Below are 19,663 nucleotides of genomic sequence, written 5' to 3' on the forward strand. Positions count from 1 at the left end.
TCTTTTGATAACACTAGAAAAGAAATCCCTGTCTCCCCTAACAAAACATAGAGATGTCATGTGCAAATCAAGAAAAGTACATATTCCTCCATACACGAACACAAAATTGATCACTGGCAACATATTAACTAGGTATTTATTAAATGATTTTGCAGGAATAGAAATATAGTTGAAAAATTGTGGTAAAACCTTTTGACACAGTTGTGTATTTGGCAAAGATTTATTGTGAACAAAGCAATCAAAGTTCCAGTCTCCATCAATGGCTCATTCCCTCAATGTCCTCAAAGGGAGGTGTTGGAATACTGGATCCTCTTTATAATTATTCCTGTAGTTCTGAAGCTGACTCCTCAGAGTATTTTTTTTCAATAACATGTTATTCCAGTTTTTGAATCAATATAAACTGGGTTGACAATTGTCAAATTCATCTTGATCATAATCGGTCATTCAAGGTTTCTTTAGCACCTGTAGGTTTAAATGTTAGAAATGGATGAAAACAAAAAAAAATAACAAAGCATATCCTTCAGAAACTAAAGCATTCACTGTGCTGATGTTGGTTAAAAGCATTGAAGTGTTGAATTCAGCCCTTTCCATGAATGCAGACATTCTCCCAGCTCAACCCTAAATATTATTAGATTTTTCATTCATCAGAGTTGTCTCATTTTTCACTATTCATTACTGCATAGAGGAGCATCTATAGTCTACAACAGAATGAAACAGTTTATAAACTCTAATCACTTCCAGAAGATAAAGACACCATTTAGATATTTTGATCATGCCTTTCTTTCCCTACTTGTCTTGCATTCTCTACCTATATTTTTACATATGCAACCTTTACCTGAAAAGGATCACAAAGATGGTTTCAGAGTTAAAAGATTTTCTTTTTATTTTTTTTATTATTTCCCTAAACATAGATGTTTTCACTGTTTTCATCCTATAATGCAAACTATTCGTATCATTCAGTAGCACAATAAGAATAGACCCATCCAAGCTTGTCTGATATGTCTTCAGTTTAAATTAGTGCTGCTACATAGTCGACTGTTTTAGTGATGCATAGCATAATGTGTTGTATGCAGAACAGTGCTGGACAAAAGTGGAAGTGCATTAGGCATTGAATTTTCTGATTAGATCATGAACAAATGATCTGCTATCATACAAGAAGGTAGTGAGCCAGAATTATTATGCCTCTAATGCCATTCGCTTTTGGAATTCTCATGAATTTTAAAATTTCATTAGGTCCTCATGAGAGCTTACACCCATTATGGAAAGAGTTGTGTATAAATGCAGAATAGGAATTTCTCATGTGTATATCCGATGCAGACAAGAGAAAAGTATGAATGCTACACAAAAACAAACCTCACTTGTGATTAGTCCTTTGACCCAATAACCTGTCTTAAATAGACTTTATAGAATTCATAAATAACCACATCTGCTTGTCTAACAGTGTTGATATACCACTGAAGCAAGATGTGTGGCACTTAGTGTTTGGTTTGATTGTGCATTATACAGTTTGTTCTTACTTTATTTTAGACACCACAAACAAATGCTCCCTCTTAAAAATATATCCCTGGAGAACTGTCTAAATGGACATGTGGAAACTAATACTAAAATGTGTATTTGAATGATTCCAATGAAAACTAGATGAACTTGGGTTTTTGTTTGATATTGTAAATCATACGTAAATGCAATGCCCACATGCTTGTCAGTGTTTAGCTCAAAACTTTTTCATTGAGCAAATGTCACTAACTCCACAGGAAAGAAAATAGAACTTAATCAGAAATGTGAGGGTTCAAACCAGGTGCTTATGAAATAAAAACTTCCAACACTTTTTGAACAACAATAACTTTACAACCCAACCAAAATAATCTCCAGTGCTGTAGTTGATCCATACAATTGTTGGTGATTGTTGGTGATAAATATAAGACCCAGGAATACCATGTCCGTATGTCAGCACCCACAATGAGCAAAAAACAATATATTTTGTCTATGTCTATTTCTATTTCCTCCTGCTCATATTTTCAGCAATTCTAGAAAAAGTCATTTAAATTAGTTTCACATGAATAAAAACACTGTTTACCAAAATAAAAATAATCTAAAAAAGTTATGGGAAAAATTTGATAAATCAAATTAAAAATTCATCCTTTGAGAAGTTATGCACTGTAAATGATGATGCAAAATATTCTTATACCATGAATGATGATAATTAAAAAATGTTTATCATCTCTGTTAAAATTCTTTATCAATGTTCAAAAATGAATGTGCAATATCAGACATTGCTATGCCTCATGAAAAGTGACCTTAATTTTCTGGCTGCTTGTTCTTCTTTTCTGTATTCTGCTTCTAATTTCTGTTTCTCACTGTTTGAGTAATGTGAAAAAGAATTGCTGCATTCCCTGATTTTATCAAAATATTTGAAGTCAGCAACATACTTTCCGCTTTTAGATAAGGACACTATTGGTTCAAAATCATGTCCCCACTTGATCTCATCTGGTAGGTATGACGTTCTGCTCTGGCAAACAGCACTGGTGGACTCAACAGTGGCATTGAGGACCACTACCAGTTCAAAGTCTTTAGATTTAATGTTTTCTGCTGTAAGATCTCTCAGTGGGCTTGTATCATCCAAGACATGGTAAAACGTTAATGGCAAGACCAAAAAGGGACTTTCAGAAGAGGAGTCTACCTTGAAGCTGACGTTGGCTTGGTTCAGCAGAATCTTTTCTCCCTCTTTCGTCTCATATGTGGAAAGAAGTTTTCCATATAGATGGCATTGGATCAACAAACTCTTCCTCATATTTGCCACTCGCAGCACAAGGCACAGTTTATCATCGTGGTTAGTAATGACTGCATTGTGGCTAAACTTGATCGTCTCCGCTCGTTTTTTAGGTCTTGCTATTTTGGCCAGGAATGTCCCCGTGATGAAGATCTCAATGAGGGTTGTGATGACCAGCTGAGCAACAAGTAGGAAGATGGCATGTGGGCACTCCTCTGTGATGAAGCGGAAACCATAGCCTATGGTTGTTTGGGACTCCAAAGAGAAGAGAAATGCACCCGTAAAGGAGTTGACATTCATCACACATGGCGTATGATTAGCTTGTAGGTAAACCTTTTCTACATCACCATGAAAATATGCAATAGTATAATAAATGATGCCAAAAAATAACCATGTCACCACAAATGTGGCCCCAAACAGCGTGAGTTTGTATCTCCATTTCATATCAATGACAGTGGTCCATAAATCCTGGAGGTAAAGAAAAAAGACGCCCTCAATTTTGTCAATCCTGACATTGCTGTGGCCACTCTTTGACATTACCCGCAGTTTGTTAGTCTTTACGTCCCCGTTAACACTCTCCAAAATAAGGGGGGCATTTGACAAATTGACTTCAGCAACTTCCATTGCAAGTCCCAGCAAAGACCTAAGGGAGAAATAAATATACATTTTAAAAGGTGTGAATGTCATTTGTTGATGAAGTAAACTGAATGTATTTGCTTAGTTATTTATAAGTATATTCTGTATGTTTTCAGTCTACAAATATAGGTTGCATAATTCATGAACAACAGAATTAACAAGAATAAATTCACACAATTATTGATAGCGTATACCTGTGGCTTTTTGGTCTAGGTTTCTGAGTGGCTGCTTTTCTTTCATTCTTTTTGGTAGGCATGTGGTGCTTCTGTTTATCTGACTGACTGTACATTTGACTGACTTAAGATCTGAGATCAGACTGATTGACTGTTGGACACATTATTTGATTGACTTGCTGTTCTGGATTGGACTGATTGCATTTAGGGTGACTGACAGCAGTGTAACGCAGGCCCCTACAGCACTTGTGGTGCAGGGGGACCTCCGACCATCTAGAGGGCCCCAAACGATTCAAGTGGGGCCCCTTTCAGCCCTAACTCAATGAATATTTGTGAGTATTGGGAGACGCAAGGGGCCCCTAATCACATTCTGCAGGTTGACTCCATCATTTTGCGAACGCCACTGATCACTGACCATGGGTCCTTGATTTGCCAAGACAGTTTGGGGTTTTTGTCATATGTCCTGGAACAGATGGCACTTGGTTTTAAAAGTGGCATGTAATTGCCCATAGTGCCTCTGTGTCTGTGTTTTCTTTGTTGATGAGCTCTGTCAGTTAAGACTTTCTATGGCATCTCTCATTGCAAAGTTATACTCTTACTTCTATGCTTGTGGAATTTCGCCAGTTTTTGTCTTTCAAAGTCCAGTCACCCTAATTTAGCAGATCTACTGACTATCTCATTGACTGACTGGTTGACTATTACAGTGACTATTTCATTGATTCGATTTAGAGAGCTAATTAGCTCTCTGTCGGTCTCACTTATTCTTCATTATGCTATTTGTCTATGTGTGAGATTAACGGAAAGTGTATCAAAAATCCTCACTCAAGAGCACATTTAGTGAGCAGCTGCTCACTATCCGGGTGCTTTGGGGACTAGATGTACGACCTGCCAAATAGCGCCTCGCAATTTGCGGGGTGCTATTTGGCATGTACAACAGTGTGTTTAATACTGTTCGCGATTCCCAATGGGGTCGTAAATTGCGAGGCTCATGAATATTAATGGACCTCTCACAATTTGCAAGCCCATTGGGAATGATAGGCCCTCCCAGGGATGGTGGCCTGCTGGGCTCAGCAGACCACCATGTCTGGGACTGATTTTCAATAAAGCAGCTTTTTTTCTTAAATGCAGCCCGTTTTCCTTAAAGGAAAACGGGATGCTTTTTTAAAGAAATTAAAAGTTTTCATTTCATTTTTTAAGGGCAGGCAGTGGTCACTTGGACCACTGCCTGCCCTTAAAGAATAATATTACATGCATTTGCAAAGGGGAAGGGGTCCACTTGGAACCCCTTCCTATTTGCGCATGCATTATCACCTACTTGAAGTAGGTGGTTATTTGCGAGTGTTTTGAAACCGCAATTGCATTCGCAAAACATTGGAACGCCCCTTCCTAATAGCGAGTCGCAAAACGTTTTTCTGTGAGTCGCAATTTATTTGCAAGTCGCAAAATACTGTTTGTACATGGGCCCATGCTTTTTAGCGTGCATGAACGGGTCTAAGACCCATTTGTGCACGCTAAAAAGCATCGTACATCTGGCCCATAGTTGTTTACATTTTGGGCGTGAGGATGCATTTTGTGCTAAGAAAATATTGTTAAATGTCGGTTGTAAATCGGGGGATAATCCTAGCCCAAGAACAGATTTAGCAAGCGTAAGTGACTGCTCGCACTCGCTGTTCATTTCTGTTGCATTTATTACTATTTGTTAGTTACAGATCATCTATCACAAAGACCATGAGGCTGATTAGTATGTCGGGCGATCCGCCCGACATTTTCTCCCGCCCGTCTGCCAATTCCCCCTGCCATATAACTATGCCGGGAGGGACCCCGGCGGACGGAAAGACCATCCGCCGGTTTTCTGCCAGTAGGCAATCCGCCCGATTGCCTACTGGGCGGAAAAGCTGTTGATAAGGTGGCGGTGTCTGTTAGACACCGGCATCCAGATCAGGATGCATGCGGGGATTTGCCTTTCCGTGGCGGCAACGCAGCCACGGAAAGGCATGCGGTCTTTCACATTGGGGGCCCGTAGCGGGCCCCCAGGTAATTTTGGGAATTTTGGGGGGTGGGGGGTGCATATGGGGGTACAGGCTTTACCTTTTCATCAAAAGGTAGGAGACTCTACTCAAAACTCTTTATTTAATATGCATTATTTAAAAATATAGCTGTGTAGTCTAGTGATGTTCCAATTACATTTTCAAAACCTTCAACTTCCCTTTACAGGCTGGTTAATGTAATCTAGCCTCTCCCCCAACCAACAACACCCACAAGATTGTTGTGTGTACTCCTGATTTAGCAAAGCTATTTTCTGAGAAAACCTCAGCTGCTCCTAGAAGCAAGGTTTACATTGCTAAATAAAATCAGCAGACTATGAGGTGATCTCCTGCATCATCCATCTCAGCATCACAACTAACAGTGTGTGACAATCAACAACTGTGAGCATGTTAGGAACCAAAATATAGTTGGTAAAAAAAGGTTGCACAATAGTTTCTGGCTCCAAGTCATTCCTGATACTTCTGCAACCACGAAGGTGTATTTATATTTAAAACCGGTGTATCTTGAGTACCTGCTTCAGATGTCGGTCATTCATCTCCAAATCTCACCCACCTGTTGTTTTTCTTCCTTATTTGTTGTAGAGGTAGATGCATCGCCTTACATGGTATTTTATTTTATATGCTTTTTTTAATGTCTATGAAGGAGGATATTTCACACTTCACATACAACTTTTTTTTAATTGAGTGAAGGCACATTTGCACAGTCCAAATGTTGTGTTTCCGCCACTTTATGCATTAAACTACATCTCACATGCAAACACGCTTATGCCTGCATTTTTAGGTCTGGTGTTAAACAGGGCCTTTTGATTTTAGTACGATTATTGAGTTATTCACAGTTTTCTTCCTCCCAATACACATAAAGCAAGACGTGATTGGTCAGTCCACTTCGGTCATTGGATAACTTCACTGTGAGTGATGACATTCTGCTTCTTCACAAGGAGCAGGTCCACACCCAAAGCAGTTCCAATAATGCAAGAGACTACTATGGCACTTTGTGCTTTTTGAGACCAACAAAATATTTTAGCTTTTAGGCAGTTTTTTTTCATATTAGCTTAGGTCTGGCAGCTCTCCCAAGAATAAAGTTCTACAACAGCAATGATGAAACAAAGAAAAGAATATTGGCAAAACCGAAGGTCTGATAGTCAACACCCAGGGTTAGATTGGGATGCAAAATAGGCCCGGGAACCCTAAAAAAAGTGTCCCACATGTGCAGATTGCTTCTTTTTACTGCTTCAGTGTTTTAAGTATTATGAAAATGAGGAGGGGGAGATTCTTTAAAAGAGGCATATTTTCTTAACTTTACTGTGATAAAAAAGACATATTTTGCCAGGACACTTTGCGCACGGGTTAGCTCACAATGGTGAACCACACCTGAATATAAATGAGGCCACTTCTGTTCAAGCCCCCTAACCCTGCTCAATCTGCATACTTTAATGGGCTGGCCCAGCAGGAGACTGGGAATAACACCTCCGCCTCAGTGGTCAAAGGGAGGTAGTAGAGGCCCATCTGCCTCCAGAAAGGCTGCTCAAATCCCCCCCCCCATCCCCGGCGGCACATGCAACAGCACAGACACAACCCAAATACTCCACGCTACCCAAAAAAAGCGTCCCACAGCTGCAACTCAGATACCGGCCCATTGCCTGAGTGCCCTCCTTACCAATCCAACCCTGTCAACACCAGACTCATAGGCTTTGCCAATGCTTGTTGATTTATGCCATCATTGTACACGTCTTCAAAGCTAGGTTGCAGTCGTTATTGCTGCTCATACCATCAATTTAACTTGATTACACCACACCTGTAATCAGTGCCTATCGTCCCAATTCACAAAAAAGTCCCACATCTCTGAATACGTGGTACCTGGACATGAATTGTGCAGACTTCTAACTGCCTGACCCATTTACAAAACTTTTGTTATGTGTTAGAGAACTTTCTGAATGATTTACCTGCCTTGGTGTGTTTGTCTTCCTAATTCTGCATGCGGAAAAATTTAGAACTGTGAAGATATATGGAATGGTGAACTCTGTTAAATAAGTGTGCACATAGGCCCTCATTCTGAGGAATCCTCATAATTCTGATGGGGTCATTAAGAGCAGTTAATGGCCCTATCAGAATTATGGATGTCTTTACTTTCACAAAGAGATTTCAACTGCTTCCTATGAAAGTCCAGGGAAATAAATGAGGAATTACCAGAAAATCTGATCCTGAATTGCTGATTCCTTATTTCTTAGTGATACAAGGGGCCAACTCATAAAGGGCTGGCTTTTTCCCACCTTTCAGTTATCGGTGCCCCAGGTATCAGTAACTCTGAGGGTGGGGAACATCTGTCCCTCACCGAGGTCATCCAGCAATGAGAAACTTAGGAATGGTTAACACCCAGGACAATTTGTAGATGGTCCACAGGTACGGATGTCACATTCACATGCATATTGTCACCAATTACAGATAACTCTTAAGTCACATATATGTAGCCGGCAAGATCACTGTGTTTGCCGCTAACATCTCAAGTGAGCTGCAGACCCCAAATGCAAATCCTACCAAAGCTACTTCAGTGGTCCCTCCTTGCAAGGTTGTTCAGCATCAGTAAATTGGGTAGCAGTGAGAGCTGTCATTTATAGCACTTCATAAAAGAGCAAAGTATTGTTATAGAGTGAAGCATGAATGCAGTTCTTAATTTGTAAAAAAACAGAAGTGCAAAGACTCTTGTCAGGAGACCACTACAGCTTGCACCACACATTGCCCGTGCCAATGGTAATACCAACACAACTACTAACCATCACTTTTCCACAAGTGTGACAATTTGGATAAGTCCAGGTCCCCAATATTATAAGAATGGCTTGGGCGGCAGCTAATAGTCATTTTTAATGTATATTGAATTAATAATTGACTGTTGTTGTGGTCCTCTCTAAAACAGTTACACGGCGCCACCATGTGGCAGACTGTCACAAGCGCCTGTGTTGACAATTAAGTGCTGGTGACGAGTATCAGAAACCACCAGCTCAAATTAAGCACTGCATGAATGTTTATAAAAGTGAGTCAAGCATACCAGTGGTCTCACCGCTACATGCCAGCCTTACTCTGGCATCCTACTTTCCAGATCATTAGCCAGCGCTCTTGAGTTTCCAAGAGTAAGCACAGGTCCTCCTAAACAGCTTTTCTTATCAGAATTTCTTGCCAGCATAAAGAGCTGGTGTGGTGGCGCTAGTGCGATGGAAGGAATCCCTCATGAAAAGGCGCACTGTGCTATTAAGAATCAAAAGGACAACTTTCCAGGGCCTTTGTGAACTTCACCGCCTCTTCTAAATCCGTGATCAAGAGTGGAAAGTTTTCCGAGGATTTAGCGGACAAAAGTGCAAGTTTTCTCACACGAGGCGCATGGCATGAGCTTTTCTTGTTCTCCTGCTGTTCTATTCTGTTCTGTTTAAAGAACATTTTGTGGCACAAAGGTTGTCTTACCAGAAACAATACTCTGAAAAGGGAACAAAAGAGCAGACTAAAATAGAAACGCCCACAGCTCAGTACGGTGAGCATCTCTTCTGTGTATCAATTCAGGAGTTTGGACCCCATCCAAAATGGAAGCACTAGAAGAAAGTACCTTGCAATTTGATGTAAAAGAAGGACTGCCAGGCTCATCTCTTGTGCCATTTAACTGTCTTATTGTAGAAATAAAACAGGGGTCGGAGTTTCATAGGCTAGCCAAGGCGGGGCAAGAGGCGGGCGGTCTGGGGAGGGGAGAAGGAGTTAGTCCAAATAGATTAGTTACTGCTTAACCCCCCAGGAGCTCAAGCAAAACAGACAGAAGATGCACAATTGTAAAAAGCAAATGTTTGACTGAAAAGTCTAAGAAATATGAAAATGGTGACAAAGTAGATGAACTAGCTAATTATAAAGAATTCCCTCTCACTCGAGCTCAGCATTTAACCAGGTTCGCCTCCAATTTTAAGCCTGATCTGCCATGTATGGCATGGGTTTTCTTTTACATGAAACGGCCACCTGATGAAAAAGAGTTGGATAATTCCATTCCCTCCGTTGGGAGTTTGAAATGGATTCCTCCTGAATCAAGCTTATTCCTGTAGGGCATGGGTACTCACAAACTTTCTGTCGGGGGCCAAAATTACAGTGTGGTTTGTGGTCGAGGGCTGCACCGGTAGGGGTGAGGTCAGTGGGGGCGGGGTCAGTGGGGGGCCGGGGCTAGAGTAAAAAAAAAAAAAGTTTCAAAACATTAAATAATGTGACCATGCTGTATTTCAAAAGGAGATGTAACTACAAAGAGCACATTTTGATAATACATTTTTATTACAAAAGCAATCTTAAGAGGCATTGAGAGCTTCATACACACTTTGACCCCAATTCCATCACAGTCTCTCTCTCTCTTTCAGTCAGTCTCTCTCCCAGTCAGTCTCTCTCTCTGTCAGTCAGTCTCTCTCTCTGTCAGTCAGCCTCTGTCTTTCAGTCAGCCTGTCTCTGTCAGTCTCTCTCCATCAGTCAGTCAGTCTCTCTCTGTCAGTCAGTCACTCTCTGTCAGTCAGCCACTCTCTGTCAGTTAGCCAGTCTCTCTCTGTCAGTCTCTGTCTCAGTCAGTCAGTCTCTCTCTCTCTCTTAGTCAGTCTCAGTCAGTCAGTCTCTCTCTCTCAGTCAGTCTCTCTCTATCTCTCTCCCTGTCAGTCTCTCTCTCTCTGTCAGTCTCTCTCTCTTTTAGTCAGTCTCTCTCTCTCTCTCTTACTCAGTCTCTCTCCTAGTCAGTCAGTCTCTCTCTCTCTAAGTCAGTCAGTCTCTCTCTCTCTCTGTCACTCTCTCTCAGTCTCTCTCTCTCTCTCAGTTTGTATCACTCTCTCTCTCAGTCTGTCTCACTCTTAGTCAGTCAGTCACTCTCTGCCTCAGTCAGTCAGTCTCTCTCTCCCTCAGTAAGTCAGTCTCTCTCTCTCTCTCTCTGTCAGTCTCTCTCTCTCTGTCAGTCAGTCTCTGTCAGTTAGTCTCTCAGTCAGTCTGTCTCTCAGTCAGTCCCTCTGTCAGTCAGTCAGTCTCTCTGTCAGTCTCTCTCTCTCTGTGTTAGTCTCTCTCTCTGTCAGTCTCTCTCTCTCCATCAGTCAGTCTCTCTCTCTGTCAGTCAGTCTCTCTCTCTCTCTCTGTCAGTCAGTCTCTCTCTCTTCGTCAGTCTCTCTCTTTCAGTCAGTCTCTGTCAGACTCTCTCTCTCTCTCTGTCTCTCTCAGTTCGTCTCTCTCTCTCTGTCAGTCAGTCTCTCTCTCTCTGTCAGTCTTTCTCTATCTCTCCATCAGTCAGTCTCTCTCTCTCTCTGTGTCAGTCAGTCAGTCTCCCTGTCAGTCAGTCTCTCTGTCAGTCAGTCAGTCTCTCTGTCAGTCAGCCTCTCAGTCAGTCAGTCTCTCTCTACAGTCTCTCTCTCTCCACTGTCCTCTCTCCTCTATCTCTCTCTCCACTCTCTCTCTCTCCACTTTCTCTCTCTCCACTTTCCCTCTCTCTCTCTCTCTCTCTCTCTCTCTCCACTTTTTCTCTCTCTCTCTCTCTCCACTCTCTCTCTCTCTCTCCACTCTCTCTCCACTTTCTCTCTCTCTCTCTCCACTTTATCTCTCTCTCTCTGGAGGACCATGGGTTCATTCCCTGCAAGGTCCATGGGCCGCCAAGGAAGACCTGCTGGGCTGCTGGCGGCCTGCGGGCCATACTATGAGTACCACGACTGTAGTGAAATTCACCTCATGCCTGGTTAATGAGCACTGTAATTCTAATTGTATTTGTAAATGCATTTATATTGCACTTACAACCCATGACAAGGCATTGATGCGCTTTTTGCTGCAAGTAGCATGCTGTTTTGGAACCCAAGATTAGTAATTAGTAGGTTAGTAAAAAAAAAATCTTGTGCATTAGGTGTGTTAGGTTTGTGCTCTTGATTTCTTGTGTGGGGAACTAGTGAGTTGTTTTGCAAGTAATGGTCATGTGTGCTTGCTGGTTGGGTGGCATGGTTTCAAAATGAGGGGTGAAAGACAGAATTATGTGTTTTTTTGATAATTCGTCTTAATAATGCTCGGACCTGGGGTTTGTGGCCCACACAAGTTACCTGGTTGAATTTACCCAGCTAGAACTGGTAGGAAATGGTGATATTGTGCAGTTTTAACAGTCAATTGAACTGAACCTTCATCTCACTCCTCATTCTGAGCTGCCCATATTGAACAAGTTTTCCCTGTCTGTCTTCTCATTGTGTGACATGAACATTTGTGAATACAGTATGTGTTGGGATTCATCTGCTGTGTCCAGGTAAATCCTTAATTTCCTATCATGTAGGTGATCTTCACGGCTGCGGGTAAGTGTGAGTTGCATGTAGGGACTGAAGTCTGACCCTTTTATTCACTGTCACACATCACAGCACTCGCGTATTTTGCCAAGAATCCGCGTTTGGTAGGCACTGTTGTTTTTCCCTGTTTTTGTACCCGTTCAGCGTGCCATTCATGCATGAATGTTGTGGAAAGGCCCCAATGTGTACATATGATCCTGCCTATGGGTCATGCTGGTTTTAATAATGTGCTTGGAGATAGTCTGGAAAAAAGGCCTGGTCTCTCAGATGTCTTATGCATTAGCACAATCTATTGATCAATCAATCAGAGTCTTATAAAGCGCGACTACTCAGCTGTGAGGATCACAAGGTGCAGGGTGGGGGTGGTCTGGGTCCGCGGTTCAGTTGAAGATCCAGGTCTTGAGTCCCTTCACAATCTGTGGGTTGTCATTGCCTCTGCAGGGTCACCCTGCACCTGAGGCAGAGGATCGGTGACATCCAGGGCTGGACTGGCCGCAGCGGGCACCGGGTTTTTCTCCGGTAGGCCCCCGGGGGACCGATTTTGTTACAGGCCCGTTTTTGCAGCACAGCTGCAATATCGGCCGCTGTAATGATATAGGCTAAAACCGGCCCTGACAAACTGCTCGGCCGCACCACCAACCCCGCCGGGGGGCCGGCCGAGCACTTTGCCAGGGCCGGTTTTGGTTCCCAGTCCGGCTCTGGTGACGTCTGTCATTAGACCACCTAGTGGGGGCTTGCAGAGGCCCCTCATGGCTCAGTGAGGACCACTACAAAGAAACATACAGCTGCAGGTGAAGCACCATTCCTTGTTTCTCAATGGGGGCAAACCATCATTAATTTAATTGATTTCCATGCTACTCTGGCTGCCTTTTTTTAAATCTGCAAAAAAATGGCGATCAATAGTTCCAATTGGTCCCTTTTATGTATAATAATTGTATGCAGATCCTGAAAATCTACCATGGATCTGGCGATCCTGGACCTGGTACAGAAGATATCAAAGTATCATCTAATGTCGTAATCAGTTTTCAACCATCCTCTTTCTGGTACACTTTCTCACCAGCTGCCTCAGTGAGGATTGTCTGTTCTCCATGCCAGCCGGTTCATTTCAAAGAGCTATGCACTTCTTGGCGGGACTCTGCAAAAATAAAGCTGAAAGTGGCACTGCGCCATGGCTGGTAATCTTGCTCTACTACTCATAATGTTCTTTTTGTTTACAAAATATGCTTCAGTCAGTGCAGATTAGTGTCACTGTATGTTTGGGAAACTATTGTAATAACATAGTTCTGCTTTGATCCCAATTCATAACAAACCTGTGTAACTCAATTTGCTTCACTTCCTCCCTCGTTCCACTCTTCAATCAGCACCACCTCCCTGAGTCTGCATTTGCTTCTTTCTTGGCAGCAGCCGCCAGTAGTTTCTCCCTTCCTCTGTGCCATTTCTTTAGTGATTAGTTGGCTCTATCAATGCTACTGAACAGTTGCTGTCCAACACAGTCAATGACTTCATTCAGGAGCACACCAGTAACACCTAAAACCACCACTCCCAGACTTTGAGCTGAGGGTCCAAGGCTGCCCTGAACAGTTGCTGTCCAACACAGTCAATGACTTCATTCAGGAGCACACCAGTAACACCTAAAACCACCACTCTCAGACTTTGAGCTGAGGGTCCAAGGCTGCCAGACATACAGTAACTGGTCTGTGGTGGCTTGCGTTCCTGTCCGCGGGGGACCTGGCGTAGCAGTCCAAACTGGAGAGTTCATATTGAAGGACAAAGGCGTGTTTGCATAGCATTGATTCCTGTGTATAGGACGCAGGGAGCAAAAAACAATGGATAGGAATGAGCCCATGGTAACACATGGCTGAGACTGATCCAATAATTCCATCCACCATTTTGTTTTTCAGGCAGACGGTGCGTCTAATTGGGGAATATGCTCTCCAAGTAGAAAGTTAATTCATAGACATAAATATAAAGCGAGAGACGGAGAGCAGGAGGTGCACACATGGAAATCAACATTTTCCTAAGATTTCCATGTATACCCCTGAAGATTTTAGTGCATCACTTGAAATGCGGAAACATATGCGCATCATAGAAAGAATCGCATTATGTGCAGGTTTTTGCATTTTACCATGGTGTATGTAACTCAAGCCCTCTGATGGTATTTCACCTATGACAATCACAGCAGTACTTCTGGAAAAGCTTGGACAATTCATTGTCATACCCCTTTTACTTTGTCACATTTCTCCATGGGGATTTTTACGTCTCATCTACGCAGCGCGCATGCGCTGCATAGGCAAAAAGACCTTTAGCAATAGCTTTTTGCTTTTCAGCCAAAAACGTGCACGCGTTCCATTGCCTTCAATGGCAACGGTTGCACGTCTGGCGATTCACTTGCGGGAGCAAGCGGCACCATATGGTAGCAATTATCGCTCCTGGTGCTGCTCGCTCCCTCAAGTGAAATGCTTTCACTTTTGCCCCATGCAAGCAGCTTTGAACGGCACAAGTTATGTAGGCTGCAGAGGAATGTAATAGAGGGCTCCAATTACTTCATATTCAATTAACTTATTTTTGATTTAGGGAGTATCTAAATTGGCAAGTAATTTAATTATAGAATTCTAGTGACAAGCATATATTACCGTGGGAATGTTAACTGTTGCAATGTAATGTGTATTACGGCTCCTAAAAATAGCATTATGACAATTTACATCTATTGCCATATCGCGTGTGGGGGTGGCTCACTCGCAGATTTCCTGGAGTTTGATTACTGTTGTAGAAGTGTGTGGGTGTGGTCTGGGTTTATGGGAAAAAAGAGTGAGGTGTCACCCACCAAGTCCTGTAAACATACACTACATATCTTATTCAGCATTGAACTGTTTTGTTTAGATTAAACATTGCATAGAAACAAGACAATAAGATAAAGACCGCAATTAAAAACAAGCATTGGCATAGCCACTAGGTCTCGCCTTTGGGACCTTATAAGTGTTTAGCCATGCAACAGTCGATGCTGTTGTACCAATAAGATTTTGGGCTGCATAACTAAATACTTATAAGGTCCCAAAGGCGAGACCTATTGGCTATGCCAATGCTTGTTCTTTCTGTGGAGACACCGCTCCGCAAACCTCAGCAAATCTGGGGTGTTTTCTTTCCTCCACCCACAAAAGAAGGAATTTCTTTCTACCATTGAAAGGAATAAATCTGTCCTACTAACATAGGAATCGGTCAAAGATGGTTTTGTGAATACCCAGAAATGTGTATTTTTGTCAGTCTGCGCAAACACACGGGGCATCCCCATCCTGCAATGCCACCTATTCTCCCACCTCCTACTCACGGTAGCAGATTTACTCACACGAAAACGTGTGTGGTGAGTGAATTCTTTTATGAATGTACAACTGTCTTGTGTGAAATGCACACGTCGGTTTAATACTCGTAAAAAAAGTCCACTTGCACAAATCCACTCAGCTTATGGGGCGCAAACAGTTTCTCAGTCTGGCCGCTGATAGTAGATCAGGCAATCAGATGTTGGAAGCAACCTTTTTCCAAGCAACACTTGTTGGTACCCTCCGTTCATCCACTCTTGCGCTCATCCGTCGCAGTATGCCAATCATTAATGCCCCTTTATTCTGTATTACTTTCAAGTGGCTAAAACTGGCACATAGCACGCTAAAAACACATAAAAAATACATCTATAAAAATTGCAATGTTTGGTTCTTTCTTTTTTGTGCAGATTTAAGACATCTTTTTTAAAAAAGGGATTGTTCCCAATCCAGTAGAGCTAATGAAGAAAAATCTAAGTGCATGGGTGTCTGGAAGCCTTCTCCTAAGTAAAAGCCCTTAGGGAGATTGCTGCTCTTCACCGAAGAGCAGGATGTTTCTTCGGAGAAACAGGAAGCAAGAATAATTAAATTTAACATATGCAAGCTGCTAACGTAAAACAAATCATGCCTGCCAAGCCGACACTTCACTGTATTTAAAATCCTGTGGTGTGTTGCCTTACTTGGTTCTTGTGTCACTCCCGTCTACCACTGCGAGGCACAAAGGATGTTACTGTTCGAGCTGGGCCTGCTCTATCTTAGTCACTGTTTCAGCCAAGGTGAAGTTATGAGGCACCAAAAACCCAAAGGATCCACGCGCTAGGGCGAAAACAAAACCCGGACAAGGCCAAAATGTACCCAACTCGTCACATGAAAACACTAAAACAGCACTGGTCTGAGTCTGGTCCTAGGCACCACCATGCTAGGCACCTCCATCAGCCCAGCTGGAAGCACGCTCCACTGGTCCATGTGACCAGAAACATTTTATCTCAACCTCATCCCACCCAATGGAAAAATGCACTTTACCCCCAAACTACCTAGGTCCAAGGTTTTTTTCTCGGTAAAACCTCGTGAAACGCAACCACAGACCTCAGGTGAATGTTGTCAGGTTACGTGGAATCCAGATTCAACATTTGGTACACTTTGTTGATGGGTAAGAGGGAATAACAAGGTTGAGTGACATTAAATAGACAACAAGCGTGAAGCTCAAGTTACCCATGGTGTCTCTCAGAATCCCGTGGTGAAATACATCCCCACGGTTCACATTTACCCATCTATAAATGTGTTGTTATTGGTGGTCACCAAAATCATTTGCGCAGGGGCAGAGGAATAATGGGAGAGCTGTAACTAACATGGCTTCTCCTCCATGTTTCAAATGTAAACAAGCATTTGCAATGCAATAGGTCTCGCATTTACGCAAGTTTAAGCTATTGGCATTGTAAATGACATTGCCTTTTATATATGTTTTAAAAACGAAAATAAAAGGCATTGCCATTTACAGTGTCAATAGCTCAAACTTGCGTAAATGCGAGACCCATTGCATTGCAAATGCTTGTCTTGATTTATCCTGCTAGGAAGTCCTTATAGAAGAAGACCCCTCCCTTCGATGCGTCATGGGCACCCAGTGTGGGCTGTGGATGGGATGGGTGGGGGGGGAGCAAGGAAATCTAGTGTGTAAAGAGTACACTGCGAGGACAAACCGGTTCAGATGCTCTGTCCTTTACTCCCTGTGTAACACTGCTGGAACTTTGCGTGTTTTCAGCTTTAAACCACATACTCCCGGATTAAATGTAATGAAGGGATAGAGCGGGGCCAAGAGAGAGGGGGAGGCTGGTTGAACCGCAGGGAGTTGTATAACCGGGGAGCAGTGAAGAAATGCCACCTGGGTCAGACCCCCCTCCTTCCCGAAGGGTCGGGGATATGTCTGGACCATGAGCCTTAGAGGAGGCCACCCCCAGTGAGTGGAACCGGACTGGGCAGGGGTAATGAGGGGTAGAGTGTAGGCAGGAAGTTTCTGGGCAATGGAGTGGACATTGGGCTGGTTCAGCCCAGTCTTACATTTTCTGATAGGAATGCGGCCTTGGGGTGGAAGGCATTTAACTGCAGGTGCCCAGAGGGGCCTCTTTCTCCTGGGAATTCTGGGAGGAGAGGTGTTTGCTGCTGCATGAGGTGAGGTGAGGGGGTGGGGGGGCCTAAGGGAGCGGTGAGGCCTCGGAATGGAGGGCACACAAGGCAGGGGTGGATTGCGCGCGCAGGCACATTAGTGCTAATGTGGAGCGTTGTGGTGGGGCGGTGGCGGGGGTGGATGTTTTTGAATTCGGAGGGTCTGCCCGGAGATGAAAGATCTACTCTACAAAGAGGGCGGGCGGCTTGCTTGTGTTTTATCACAACAACTGGGAGAGTCTGCTTAGAAAACGAGTTGCACCTCAGCGTCTACTGGCACCTTGGCCACGAGCTGTAACTAGGGAGGCGGCAGGGTTTGGACAGTCGTGTGGGGTGCGAGTACTCTGTCTGGATAATGTGCATGAGAGGGGGGCGGGGAGTATGAGACGCAGTCTGGCTGGAGGTAATACTGAATAGCTGGGGTCATTTTTAAGCAAGTGTTCTCGTCGGAATGTGGGGACCCCCTCCCTGTCTCGCGCAGCTCATGGCCTGTCTTTTCTCTTCATCGATACAATCGGGTTTGGTGGGGAGGTTGCGGGGCCGGGCACTCAGGGTTGGCACACATGGCCGGGGATGAGCGAGGGTCTTGCATTGCTGGCTTATGGAAATAAACTCGGTTTTCCTCTTGCCTCAGATCGGTGCAGGTATTTCCTTTTAGTTTTCTTCTGTGGGAGGGAGTGCCGCTTCGTTTATAGGGGTACTAGCGACTTGTCGCGCTCGGGCGTTGCATCGTGTAGCGCTAGAAAAAGCGAGAGATGATCAACGGGACAGAGCAATTACAATATTTTCACTTCCTTCCTTCCATGGGACTCCGAAGCCGTTTATGTGGCAGTGGAAGTACTCCTGAATAAGGACCGCGCTTGCTTGGGGTGGGGGAGTTCAGAATTCGGCAGCAGAAGAGGAGGGAGGGTGGGGCCTCGCAGGGCCAGGGGATCCCTTGGCATTCCTACACATCTGGGAGGATTGGAGGACAGTGCCTGGCACTAGTCGGTGCTGCGTCCATGGCTGGGGGTTGTTCACCATCAGGGGTGCCTCCCTTTTCCGTCCCCCCCCGGGAGGGGTGTGGGGGGAGTTCAGTGCCAAAGCATGTGCTGCGCTATAAAGTGTTTTGACTGGGAGACACCTTCAGGGTTCTTGCTACTAAAAGATGGCAGTGCGCGTCTGAAGGGCTGCCCGCTGCCTCCCGCTATCATCATGAGAATAGAGAGCAGGCAGCACCCCCAAACCCCCCAAAAAACCACACGTGTTGATGTCCTGACTGAAAGTTTATTTCCGCTGCAACCACGGGCACTAATTGGTTAATGCCGAACGAAATGACTGGGGAAGACTCATACAGGTAGAGCACCCTGAGGGCTCTTAGTATAAAAGAGGCAGTGCCCATCTGAAGTGTGCCTGCTGCCCCCCGGCATCAACATGAAACTAGAGAGCAGGCAGCGCCTGAGCATGTGCTGCTATAGTCAACTGACTGGAGGGTTGATTCCGTGCACAACGAGGCACCAATTGGTGTAATGGTGGGATAACTGCGGAACAAATATACATCAGGAGCGTGTTTGCATAATTATGCACAATTCAAGGACATATAGAATCACTTTTCACAAAACGCAAGATGGTTACTTTAACTAGAAAGAAAATGCTCTATGAAAGGGTTTGCTCGTGCACATAGTGAAACTAACATTGTACAATGCTAGAGAAGTGAAGAGAGCAAGGATCCATGGACGGTACAATAAACAAGTGGGCTGTGTGTCACTCATTGTGCGGGCAGTATGCGTGAGAGGGCATGAACCCACCCCTTCAGACAGAGCAGAGGGGGGAAGGCTGGACCCTGAGAAAGAGACAGCAGGAGGCAGGAAGAACAAGAAACCAGCACGGTCACGAAAGCCATAGCGCCCGTCCTGGGGAAAGTAACCTGGTATTGGAATGCAGCCTGCCATGCTGCTGGCACACTGCGTGCCGCTGATGACTGTGCTCGCTCCCGAGACACATAGGCTATGGGAGGGAACATTTAAAGAAAAGGCGGGACATACCCACATCTTTGGCCATTTGCGTGCTTTCTTTTGTGAAAGCCTTATGCAATGGCCAATCAAATGTGTGGGTGTAAAAAAACCCACATGGGAAAAGCTCTAGGGATTTGGGAGTGCATACAAGAAGCCTCCCATAGAGCAGCGCATGCGCACTGTCACAGGCTCGACCTAAAAAGACAATTCTGGCCTCCTGCCACCCAGCCCCACCACTCTCTGTCCCTTCCCTCCCCATTCCTTCCCTCCCAAAG

General features: G+C 44.1%; 1 protein-coding gene across 3 annotated transcripts in view; it reads right to left on the minus strand.

The window, feature by feature from the left end:
* Positions 1 to 204: 204 nt before the first annotated feature.
* The window catches only part of KCNJ15 (potassium inwardly rectifying channel subfamily J member 15), a 150,230-nt gene continuing 130,771 nt past the window's right edge, over positions 205 to 19,663 (minus strand). For all 3 annotated transcript variants that reach the window (XM_085621262.1, XM_085621261.1, XM_085621263.1), the window contains exon 2: positions 205 to 3,410. In XM_085621262.1, the coding sequence (XP_085477388.1) occupies positions 2,264 to 3,391 (1,128 nt within the window). In that variant the 5' untranslated portion in view covers positions 3,392 to 3,410 and the 3' untranslated portion in view covers positions 205 to 2,263. The remainder of the gene's footprint in view (positions 3,411 to 19,663) is intronic.

This window comes from Triturus cristatus, chromosome 8 (assembly GCF_964204655.1).
Source record: "Triturus cristatus chromosome 8, aTriCri1.1, whole genome shotgun sequence".
Classification (NCBI taxonomy): domain Eukaryota; kingdom Metazoa; phylum Chordata; class Amphibia; order Caudata; family Salamandridae; genus Triturus; species Triturus cristatus.